Below are 12,934 nucleotides of genomic sequence, written 5' to 3' on the forward strand. Positions count from 1 at the left end.
ATGAAAAGACAAGTTATAAACTACAAATGATCAAATACTGTCATAAGTATTCCTCATTCTAATAATGTGCCTCTCAAATCTCTAAAAAACACTCTTCTAAAAACTTTCTCAGCTATAAAGTTTTAATTCTGATAAATTGTACAATATATTTAAGTTGTAGATGATAAAACTGATTCTAGCCGGCGTAGTATGATCAGTGTAATGACTTTGTCTATCATAGAACTCCCTAGTATGTTATGATATATCAAGTTATAGCTGAGAATACCGCTACATTATTTAAATTCGGTCAACATCGACTTTAGTCAGGCTATCTGAAATAAAATTACACCTAGGCCTCAAGGAATAAGTATTATAAGATGTATTCCTTTAACTAATGAAAGCAACCTATATTCAATAACCTCACAAAATCTTAAATTTTAACCCGTTCATGGATGTAATACTAAGTGGATTGCTCCTGATCTCGTGTCTAACTGTAATCCAAACTTTAATGACACAATAGGATTTTAAACTATAATAAAGTCTTAGATGGTAGAGGTGACATTCAGGATTTCTTTGACAATCACCTTCCAATGCTAAAGGAAATGTGAGTGTCATTATTTCCTGTCCTAGTTGAAATGATTAAGAAATCTTCAAGTTTGAATTATAAGCCATCAATAAACAAACCGCTGTTAAAGCATGTAATCTTCTGATGTTCTAGCGATCTGGGGTACTCTAATATTGAGAGTATTTACCCGAACAAGTTCAAGCACCTTTATGAAGTTCAACGTTTGTAAGTTGCCAATATGTTATTTACATCGTTATAATAATTAAGTAGCTATAGATAAATAAAGCGACTTGAAAGAATTATTATTAGTACAAACTTTCAGTTCTCCAGTCTATCCTAGTTTTCAAGCTTGCAAATAAAATGAGTGGATGATCATTCATACTGTATCAATCGAATTTTAATTGCTACTTTGAATTCAGTAATTTAAGCTAATAGCATTTATCATTTATTCCCTTCAATTTACTCATTGACAGTTTGCGTGAATGCCATGATTCGATGTTAAGACACTGCATTGTAAAGATTAGAATGTTAATGTTTATGATCATATTACAAACCAGCTCTGCGATAACATTTATGTAAAAACAAATTTCTAAATTTCTAAAGTTTTCGGGATTCAGTATCTCTTAACTACTCACAAGAACGAAGACGACTTTGCATCTACATTACAAAACTAGAGAACCGATTTTATTCAATAGTCTGCTGAGCTTAAATATCTTTCGGCAGCCGCTAAAACATTAATGAATCATCTTACACCAATAATTATCAATATGGATATCTACTGACTGATTTCACCTACAGTAATCGGACTATAGTATATCCTCTCATACAGTCTTTTCAATACACCTAGAATCTAACATTAGGCAGAATTTCAATAACAAGAGTTTGTACTGTATGCCATTACTATATAAGAATTGCATTGCAGTCTAACATATAATTTACTGTTACAAATTATAACTTCAGCGATTCCTACTGTAAGTGATTATAATTACCATACAAAAATGTTAATTCACTAAATTTAGTCATTTATTTCTTCAAAGTAGTTCGAACCTTGACAAAGCCGGTAGATTTTACGTTAATTAGAGAACGTTCTATGTAAGGACATAATATAACCTAAGTATCTAGTCATTAGATATTAATATATTTAAATACCACTATCTTTATTAAATATTTGAATGTAAAATCGCCATCTAATTCATTGGAAAGCTTAACGCCTAGCTAACCAACTAGGACGCATGAACTATATAGAAGTGTTCAATCTATGCAAATCACGATCCATTGTATAATAACTAGACTTCTAAAGAATCAATATTTAACGTAGACGGAGTGGTATTTAAGTCATTCCTGTTTGTAGAGCAATAGTACTCCTGATAAAGCGAATATTATGCCCTAATACCTTGTATAGTAACATGACCTATAAATCGTAAACTACGTTACTTTATTGCAAAACAGTTTCTTGATTTTCCACCATTGCACAAAAACGCTAGCATGAACAGGATGAACCCATTTTAATCTTTTCCAAAGGCATTCTACTAGTATGACTTTATGAATAAAAGTTCTAAGTCACATTCATTTTACTTAAAGGTCCATTAGCCATAACATCATTAAGGAGTTGAAAAACAATGCATTCTTTCCATTTGCCAGTTTAGAAATATTGTAAGTTAAAACCAAATTATATAGTAAATTAAATTTTCCCTAATAATATTCATTACATATGCTTATTTGATAAAACTGGTATAAATTGTATTAAAGAATGCAATAATATCAAGTCTTAAGTTTAATCATCATATTCTTCAAGGTTACTGTCAGTTCTTATTTCTTAAGTTAATGTAATTTCCTAACAGAGAACTACAGTGTAATGAAATAGCAACAATTGAAGCCGGAGCATTTAATGGACTGGATAATTTAAGGCATTTGTAAGCTTATAGATAATACAATGTATGATAACTCTCAGATCAACGCTGCCAAAGTGCAAATTCCTGGCGATTTAAAAATTTAGCAGCTCAAAATTACAGCTATGAATAGGACTCTAAGATAGTATTAAGTATAGCTAATCAAGGCTTTAAAATCATCTTATTTAATATCTAGAAATTTAGAATGGAATAAGATCGCGATTATGGAAATTAGCGTCTTGGACGTACTTCCAAATTTGATTACTTTGTAAGAAATTCAAAGTTCATCAGAATTTTCACTATTTTGCTCTATATTACGAGAGAATGGTCCACTAAAACCATTGCATTAGCTATAATTAAATTCTAATCAAAATAATTACCAACTTGTATCTAGGAAAGGCAGCCACAACCAAGTAAAAAATTGGATAGTTCAGAATCAGACCGAATTAATGCATCTGTAAATAACTATTTATCAGATTGTTTTCTATTCCTCAAATTGAACTGTTTAAATCATCTACAAGTATTTCTAGTTGTATTAAATCTGTTTTTTCTAATTCTCCAATAATTCTAATCCCAAATGATTCAGAGTAAAACAATTCATTAGAGGGCTCTCATTAATAGAAGTCTTCAACTGCAGAATATAATCTCAAGTACAAAAGACAGATTACGTTACCTTAACTGCTCATATCCTTAGCCCTTTTACAACCCGAAGATCGTAACAAGAATTACTGAACAAAATCTCTTAACTTCTAGACTCAGTATAAGAACGAAAATTCTACGATTACTATAGTTTCCTACGAAACTTAAAATGGAGTATCCTTTTGTATTAACAACATGACCATACTTGTATTTGTATTATTAGCTCCATAATATTGACCACGTTACTATAGCCTACGCGATAACACACAGTATCATATTACTCTAGTATTACATTTAATGCTGTCACTAGGCAATAGTTTAAACTCCTATCTGATTAGTATCTAGAGATCTAAGATCGTATAACTCTACCTTTATTTTTAAAACTGATCCTCATTATATAGACCACAGAATACACATAAACATATTGTTTTAACTTAGATATCAAGAGGTATCATGACAAACACGAAGACATATACTCTTAGATAAATCTGATTCAGCATCACCTACTGTCTAAATTAACTATTCACGCCTTTGAAATTGCGCTTATCATTACAAAACTACGGTCAATACTTTATACCAAACTTGGTGTTCAAATCGAATAACATGAGCTATATATGTAACCTTTCTAAATATCTACATATCCAATTGAATAACCTAACCTAAGAAAGTACTGTTTACCATATGTAACTTCACAAAATACGACAGATGCTGTGAACTTATTAGTACATTTCTGTTTACTGTTGCTAATCGAAATTTGTTACCGGAGAATTTAAAACCATTGATTGCCAATATACATTACCAGCCTACCACCAGGTCTGTCTTCCCTTGCATCTACTTACAATATGGAAGTAAATATTAACGCTCTCTTCATTGTCAGAACATTACAGTAAACTATACGCCTCTTTAGACAATACTGAATCCAAAGTTCATATTAAGATCAACGTTATATAATTAATCTAAATAGCTATCCATTATCTTTACACACAAAAAATTATAAAATTAGCAGTTATCTATTATAAAATGTAAGGCATAATAGATAAAGAATTTTAATAAATTCCTACTTAATTAAACCATATTTTGAAAACTATGCTCTGCTGTAACTTCGCAACAATAACATAGTTACATGACCATTTTTGTATTTCCCCTACGAAATATAATGAGATTAATTTTATAATTTTTTTCCCTTAGAAACTTAGATCATAATCGTATCAATAATATCTTAAAAGATGATTTAAAGTATCTAGCCGGATTAATTAAAATGTAAGGGAGAATTTATTTCAATTTTTGCATAACTTTAATGCTACAGCAAATAAAATTGGGTAGCTTATGATTTTTTATTAGCAACCTAGCAGAAAATGAAATTAAAGAAATTAGCCAAGAAAGTTTTCAGAATCTTGTCGATGTAGTAGACATGTAAGAACCTACATAGTACTGCATATGCCTACATTTCAACAAAAATTTATTTCATCTGCTGTAAACTTCAATATAATATTCAAAACTGATAACCTTTCGTCAATTAAGTAAGTTCTTTATCTAACGATTTACAGTTGTTTAAATGAAAACTCAATCAGTCGTTTAGATCAAAACATGTTTCATGATTTGCCGGAATTAAAATACCTGTAAGATATACCTGATATCATAATAAATATATAGTATCTATTTTAATACTTTGGCACAGATCTATAAACTAACTTTGATCATAATTTTATTAGCTGCAACCTTGTATATTGGCTTCATAACGTAAAATTTATAAATATGTTTATCCATCAAAAGGCGACTAAACAGAAATAACATCAGCCTAATTACTAATCCATTCCGAAATTTGCCTAAATTACATTTATTGTACGGTTGACTTGTGAATAGAAATTTAAATCTTATTATGCAGAGCCTTTACTGCATTTTCCCATTTTTATTAATTTAGCTTCAATGTATCAACTAATCAAATAACTTTCCATCATTATTTTTCTAGGGATTTAAGTTTCAATAAAATCGGTACTGATTTCATATCTAGCAGTGTCTTTCAGAATTTAACTTCCATTGAAATTTTGTAAGAGTTACTTAAATGATCTCTAAAAATATATCGTATTTTCATGCAAAAATGGTAAAATTAACAGTAAGATGTAAGATATTAGCTTAACCTTGTGAGTTTTTAATAAATTAAAAGTTTAATGCTTACATTAATATTTACATTAATGTACAAATAATCATGTTATGAGCTTAAGCTTGCTAATGATTTATTCTAGTTAAGTTGAAGCTCTAAAATATTTTAAATACAATTGCAGAAATTTGGAAAACAACCAGATTCGGGATTTAAAAACAATTTCCTTTCGAGACCTAATAAATCTACAAATTTTGTGAGAGAATGAAACCGGATATTTTGTATACTACTCATATAATTTACATTGATCTTAATTTATGAACGATAAAATGCAGAACATACTTTTCTATACTTATACTTGGTAAAATTTTAGGTGTCTTCGTAACAATTTGGTATCGAAAATTCCGCCTTATACTTTTCAAGACCTAAGAAAGTTGCAAAAGCTGTGAGAAAGTTTCTCCTTTAAGTTATGATTAGCAACAGCCTTAACAAATGACTTTCTTAATACGTAATTCAAAGCAGTAAAGCTATAAATTAATATTCTTATTGATATTTTAGGATTGTAAAATCTATTCGGGATTGAACAACTTAAGTGATATTATGACAATGATTGTATAATTATACAGGCAATTACAGCAAAATAATATCATATCATTGATAGAAAATCAACTTGAAGGTTTAAATAACCTGCAGATATTGTATGAATATTTTTATTGATAATTAAAATTTAACTCAAATATAAATCAACAGTTATCATACAGCATATCATCAGGCCATTCTTATTCTAGAACATTAAATTAGCTAATGGATATATTTTTCTCTGAAGAAATTTAGGCAACAATCCGCTAAATCACATTTCTGGAAATTCCTTAGCAAACTTAAGAAACTTAACATACCTGTAAGCATCTAAATTTTAGAACTTGTTTATAAAGTTATTAGTTTAGATATAAAAATCATATTCTAAGTTCTTTACTCTATAAACTTAACCAGTATATTTCATGCACATCGGTGATTTATCGGTAAGAACTTTAATTTAATGTGATTGAAGCACCTATACTTAAAAGATAAAAAATAAGAATTTCAGTATCGAATTCTGATTAAAAGAGTAGGCATAAAGGGATAAAAGTCCGAAAACGAAAATTATAAAGTTGTAGAGAACTAGAACTTTATTAGAACAAAGACAAGCTACAAACGGCTCTACCCTAACACAATACAACTTCTGAGAGACTTCTAGAAAGAGCAATCAGATAATTTAATGTCTCCTGATATTATACTCTTGTTACAGTGTTAAATACTGTATTACAGTAGAAATAACTATGTTAGGATAATTCTGTTAGACTATCCTTATTTAGTTAACTTCTAATTTGGATATACTGTATTTTAATATAGCACTGACTTTTTATGACAGTGACACTTATACACATACTGAAATTATAATAGTTATAATAGGGAATGCAAATCATCTGCTTACAGTTCGAATCATTGTGATTGTAATTTACTTATGGTAGACTGTAAATTATCATAAATATGTTCCGTGATAGGACATATCGTAATCTGACTATTCTGTATTAGTCATTACATGTCTATGTTCGTAAATACTGTTGTCTGCATTAAGGGAGCAGTAGCTAAAATTAATATCTAATTCAGTAAATGATTCTAATGTTAATTGTATTAACTATGACTCATGAACTATTGAGGAATAGTATATAAATGCAGTATATCGTGAAATAAAGAAGAATTGTCCAACTTAGTGTTTAACGTAAAATACGAGGCGTTTAAGTCTTTGTGTAGTCTGCTAGTAGAGCAAAAGTGTTTGTGATAGTGCAGATATCGTTCCTTGATACGTGGTTCAAGGAATTGACTTATTGATCGTATATTGCGTTATCTTGTTGCAAAGCTGTTTTGTGACAACTCTCCATGTCTTGCACAGCTGCAATCAGCATGGCAGCATTCTATCATATTTTACACCTATTCAGCTTATTATTAGGCAAAATATTTTATTGCGAACCGTCATTAATCTAATATAAAAATGATTACAGTATTTTAGTACACATTATTCCTACCACTCTAAGTACAATGAATTAAGGATATTCTAATAAAGGATTTACGATTCTATTTCTGCCATCTAACCTTATTAGTAGCTCATCATCTTACTGCATATAGCCATCTGTACTTTAGCATAGAGTCTATCCTTACAGTCTATAATTATGGGCTACTAAATATATCTTAAGATAAATGTAGAAAAAGCACTACCGTACATCACACTAAATATGGCCAATAGTTTACAATCATAATACTTGGTTACTTTATACGTAGAAGATATATGCATAATAATTTCTGTAAGTAGATAGCCTAAATATTCAGCATGATAGTAAAAATCTCTTACATCATAAGTGGCAGAAGTTTTTCAAGATGTACATAATATTAAACGCTGGTGATCTTATAATTTGGATAGAAATCTGATGGGAGCAAACTTGGTAAAGCTATTCCCATTCCCAGGACATGCTCTATCAAAAATGAAAATATTGTGAGTTTTTTGTCGAAAGCTAGCTTAAGCACTTGATTATATTCTATTTTCTGACAGTAAGAGCTTTTTAGGTCATGATAACACCTTAGAATCTTTAATATCACAAAACTTAGGCATTATAAAACCTCATATGACTACTTTCACAAATGATTGTAATTAATTAATCTGAACAAATGCGTTCGACTATCTTTTCATTAACACTAATAGAAATCTGTCCAGAAATCTCTTTCGAAGCATTAGCTGGCAACCCCAAACCGAATATTTCAATTTTACATCTATGTAAGTCAAAGCATATATAGAAAGCATAAAATTGTACTTGGTCTGCATTCTAGCTGTAGTTAAATATCGCTCAACAAAATCTAGTTTAAAAAAGTTTTAAATAAATAGAAACCGTAAGACTGTAAATTTTGTTTACTTTCAGAGATTTTTCCTACAATTCCATATCCAAGATTCAAAGTATTAATTCCGTCTACTTGGTAGAGTCATTGTAAGTAATCATTATAAAATCTGCTTTCGTTGAAGATAAAGATATAGCAATGTTATCTTAGTTTCCATACAATCATGCCGTTTGTAATTATTACACAGTAATTTATCATTCAACTACCTGACCCAATTATCCCACTTACGAATTCGAAATATATCACTAATCACAAATCTGTAAGTTTTCTGGGTATGAAAATAATCATGAGTATGCGTTACAATCATACCTTGATCTTGATTGAAACCAATTTAAATTGTTATCTTTGCTTAAAATTATTTTTCAACTATCAGATATATAAATTACAATTTTATTGCCAAAATTGGCATCCATGATATGAAAGAATCGATGAATATAAATAACATAAAAAAGTTGTAAGTAAAATTTTCACTACGTATCATTTTTAGCCCCTAAAATTAAATATTATGCAAAAACACATACATTATTTGATAACATTTTATTTGGTTAATTAATACCTATCTTATATAATTACAGAGTCAATCAATATCAATTGACTTTAAAAAATTTTAACTTCTATATACGAGACTTTCTAATCAAGCCTCAAATATGTTTTCAATTTCAGAGATATGTCGCATAATCGAATCTCTTCCATACATCTGCAAGCTTTTCAATCAGCAAAACAATTGAAGGAAATGTATGTTAAGTGCGCTAGCTTATAAATTTTCAATGTTTCACGTCTTCATTTCCATATCATCATAACTACTAGCAGCACTATTAAATTTACAAATTGCAAAAATGTGCTATAGCCATGTCTACAATGACACTAAAAAGGTTTAATGCTCGAATTCTTGCAAATATAGTTACCTTGATACTAATTACCTAAGAAATTTGAAATTTACTTCTATGATGCCTAATGTAAAGGTTCTGTAAGTATCAACTCAAAAATAAATACTGAAGAAGCTAAGCATTCAGTTACAATATTCTTTTGACAGAGATGTATTTTAAATTTGAGTTATTCATGCATTCATAAATATCTGTAATCCATTTAATTATGGAAGAAACATATTTTAAATTATTATTCAGCTACCTATAAAAACTGCAAAGTGCTCGAATGAAATAATATTGTAACCGCAGTCTTATAAAAATAATACCTGAAGTAACAATGCAGTCAAATTATGGAGGCATTTATTTTAAAAGTATTCAGTTTTCACAATGAGTCACGAGGCGATTTACGATTTAAGCCCATTATTAAAGTCTTTTATAAATTCTAGTTCAGCATCCTATAATCAATTAAGCCACTTTCAAAAATTCGAAAATCTGCATCAATTAGAGATTTTGTAAGTAATAAATCATTAAATAAATACCATTATGTAAGTAAATCGTACAAAAATTGTCAAAATATTAAAATATGGTTGCTGTTAATGTAAATGATGCATCTAAAAGGTTACTAATTATCAACTATCTTATAACCATTCTAAGTCTCTTACACACAATTAAATTTTTACTTCAGAAACCTATCGTGCAATCCATTTCAGAAGTTCGAAGCTAAAGCATTATCGGGTCTTTCTAATATTATAGAATTGTAAGTAATGTAAATTTTCAAAAGTCCTTTAATAAGTTATTATGCAATTATTTGTAATACTGCTATCTTACAAATAGTTCAATCGAATCTATCTTCAAAGATGGTTTCGGCTATTTTTGTACCTTTTCAAGTGACAAATAGTAATCGAAATAAGTATTTCCTTTAAAATATTGCTTAATTGCTTAAATTATTTCGTCTTGCAAACACAAACATCAACTTTAAATGAATTTCTGGAGCTATACTACATTCATTTAATTACAATATATTGGGCGTTTATATTTTCTCTCACAGGCATTTGGAAAATATCAATTTGTATTCCTGGGATAATTTGTCCTTCAGTGGTTTATCAAAGTTATCAAAGCTGTAAGCTACTGATTATTTCACCTTTTTGCTTCAACTTATTGCTTCTTTTAGCTGTTCAAGCTAGTAGCTTTAACTAAATATTCCAAAACATTATACTTCTATTAGCGTCCTCAGTAAAAATCATTTAACTGTCGTCAAGAGCCAATCACTTGAAAATTTAAATACTTTACAAGAACTGTAAGTTATAGATTATCTATTTAGATATTTATGAATTTATTCTCTAATGTTTTATACAGCCATTTTACATTAGCAATCTTACGAATTAAATTTTTCGCAGAATTGTTGTTTCATACGATTATCAAAACTGAACTTTTCGTACATCTCAACCATTATTAATATGAGAGTCATTCTATCCTTTTGAAATAATAGGGATCTGTCGAGTAACAATATCTCCTTCATACCTCAGGGTGCTTTCAACTCTTTAACGAATTTACGTAAATTGTAAGCTTAATAGTAAGCTTAGGGCTATTTAATGGTTGTATATATAAATGAAATTAATACACTATCACCAAAAAGTGATGTATTATCTTATAACATAGATGAACTATGAGCATATTATAGATAAAATTTAAAACGATAGCTTATAGGTAGCCTAGGATTGAGACGAAATTATCCTTGTAGTTTTCCACGAAATTTTAATAAAGCTCTGAAAAGTAGCTTAATAACGTCAACTATAAGATATATCGAAGCAGTTTAATAATCGACAAATCACCATTAATTCGTGAGCAATTGTTTTAAGCGAAGTTACCGCAAAAGCAATAATGTGTAATATTTATAATTTACTCTTAATTAATCTGGCAAATTCATCTTGTATTTTTAATTTATCAGAAGTAACCTTCTAATGCTAGTTTCTACAGTGATATATTAGGTACTATAACCATTTGACGATACGTCATATACTACTTTACTTCTTATTTCTCGTACATTTTTAATAAACTTTACTAGCGTAATTAGCATAAATCATGACCACTTCTGTCACAAGACAGCTTTGCAACAAGATAACCTAACGTACGATCAATAAGCCAATTCCTTGAACCACGTATCAAGGAACGATATCTGCACTATCAGAAACACTTTTGTTCTACTAGCAGACTACATAAAGACTTAAACGCCTCGTATTTTACGTTAAACACTAAGTTTAAGAATCCATTTTATTGCACGATATACTGTATTTATATACTATTCCTCAATAGTCCATGAGTCACAGTTAGTATGATTAACTTTAGAATCATTTACTGAATTAGATATTAATAGTAACTACTGCTCCCTAATGTAGACAACAGTAATTACGAACATAGACATCTGATGACTAATACAGAATAGTCAGATTACGATATGTCTTATCACGGAACATTTCCACGATAATTTACAATATACCATAAGTAAGTTAAAATCACAATGATTCGAACCGTAAGTAGATAATTTGCATTCCCTATTATAACTATTAATTCAGTATGTGTATATGCGTCTCTGTCATAAACAGTCAGTGCTATATTAAAACACAGTATATCCAAATTAGAAGTTAACTAAATAAGGATAGGCTAACAGAATTATCTTAACATAGATATTTCTACTCTAATACAGTATATAACACTGTCGCAACTGCCTACAAACTGTATAAACCAGAATAAGTAATGGCTAAGCTATCCTATTACGTTATATTTTAGGCTCTAGGAAGCTAAAGGTTATCAATTTGTTAGAATAATATACTCATTGTAACATGTAGATCCATCATTTAAATTCAATATACTTTGCGATTTACGGTGAATTAGTTTGGCAATAATGTACATCCTAAACCATATATTGATTACCGTACCATATCATTACAATTGAATTAATATACGCACATCATATACAAGACCAATTTAAGATCAAATTTAACCCCAGATTTTAACAAGGCTATTTGAGAGTATCTTATATTACAACAATAAGTAATTTCTTATTTGCAATGCAGTAGCATAACAAGCAATGTAGAGAGTATAACATATTTGTTCAGCTTAAATAATCGTTAACGATCAAAAGTACTAAAATTTCATCTTAAAATTTCCTTACAGAATAATTGCACAAAATTTGATAACGGAATTTGAATTTTATACCTTTAAGAACAACAACAAAATCGAGACAATGTTAGAGAATCAATTACTATGACTATTCAAACAAATATTCTTTAAAATGTTATTTCCATCAAATTGCTACCTGTTTTATCTCGGATTTCTATAGGGATTTACAATCCAATATGATTACAAATATAACGGAACAGGATGACGAGTTACCGAATTTAAAATCGCTGTAAATATTTAAATAACTTTGCATTCGACAACATACTTCTAGCTCACTAGTTTTATTCGTATGCTTCGTACAATTTGTTTAAATCTTTTTCTAATTACTTAATTAAAGTAAATCACCAGCTTTGCTATTTTAATTCTCAAATTCATAACGTGGTGTTTCGTATATAAATATAACCATTATTTATACCAATTAATATAGGAATCTAAACAAAAACTTGTTAGATAATGACATTGCAGAGAAATTAAAGAACGGGCATTTGAATAAATTGCATGAACTGTAAGTAGCTAAAATTTTCATAAAGTTCTTGTTCGACCTTTAGAATATAACTATGCTGCCATAAAGATTTCATCGCGGATTATGAAATGTATATAAACGAGGCCGCACGCGAAATCGGTCATTTTGCAAAATGACTATAGGTAACAGTTTTTCCTTAAATTTTATAACATAAAATGTATTTTTTCATTTAGTCAAATAGCAGAGAACAACATTAGTGCATTACCTAAAGAATTCTTCTATTATCTGAAAGAAAGCACTAGAATCTAGTAAGTGTTAGCATCATACCAT

The 12,934-nt window shown here is 29.2% G+C and overlaps 1 protein-coding gene across 1 annotated transcript in view; it reads left to right on the forward strand.

Annotated features, from left to right (window-relative positions):
* TRIADDRAFT_62196 (uncharacterized protein) overlaps positions 1-5,123 on the forward strand; it is a gene marked incomplete at both ends in the record, with an annotated part of 6,088 nt that extends 965 nt beyond the window's left edge. The window contains 9 exons of the mRNA XM_002118116.1: positions 500-583; positions 2,126-2,197; positions 2,386-2,457; positions 2,630-2,701; positions 3,778-3,885; positions 4,261-4,332; positions 4,414-4,485; positions 4,620-4,691; positions 5,042-5,123. Coding sequence (XP_002118152.1) covers positions 500-583; positions 2,126-2,197; positions 2,386-2,457; positions 2,630-2,701; positions 3,778-3,885; positions 4,261-4,332; positions 4,414-4,485; positions 4,620-4,691; positions 5,042-5,123 — 706 coding nt within the window. The remainder of the gene's footprint in view (positions 1-499; positions 584-2,125; positions 2,198-2,385; positions 2,458-2,629; positions 2,702-3,777; positions 3,886-4,260; positions 4,333-4,413; positions 4,486-4,619; positions 4,692-5,041) is intronic.
* Positions 5,124-12,934: the final 7,811 nt, after the last annotated feature.

The sequence above is a fragment of the Trichoplax adhaerens genome, genomic scaffold, assembly GCF_000150275.1.
Source record: "Trichoplax adhaerens TRIADscaffold_37 genomic scaffold, whole genome shotgun sequence".
NCBI classification, from domain to species: domain Eukaryota; kingdom Metazoa; phylum Placozoa; class Uniplacotomia; order Trichoplacea; family Trichoplacidae; genus Trichoplax; species Trichoplax adhaerens.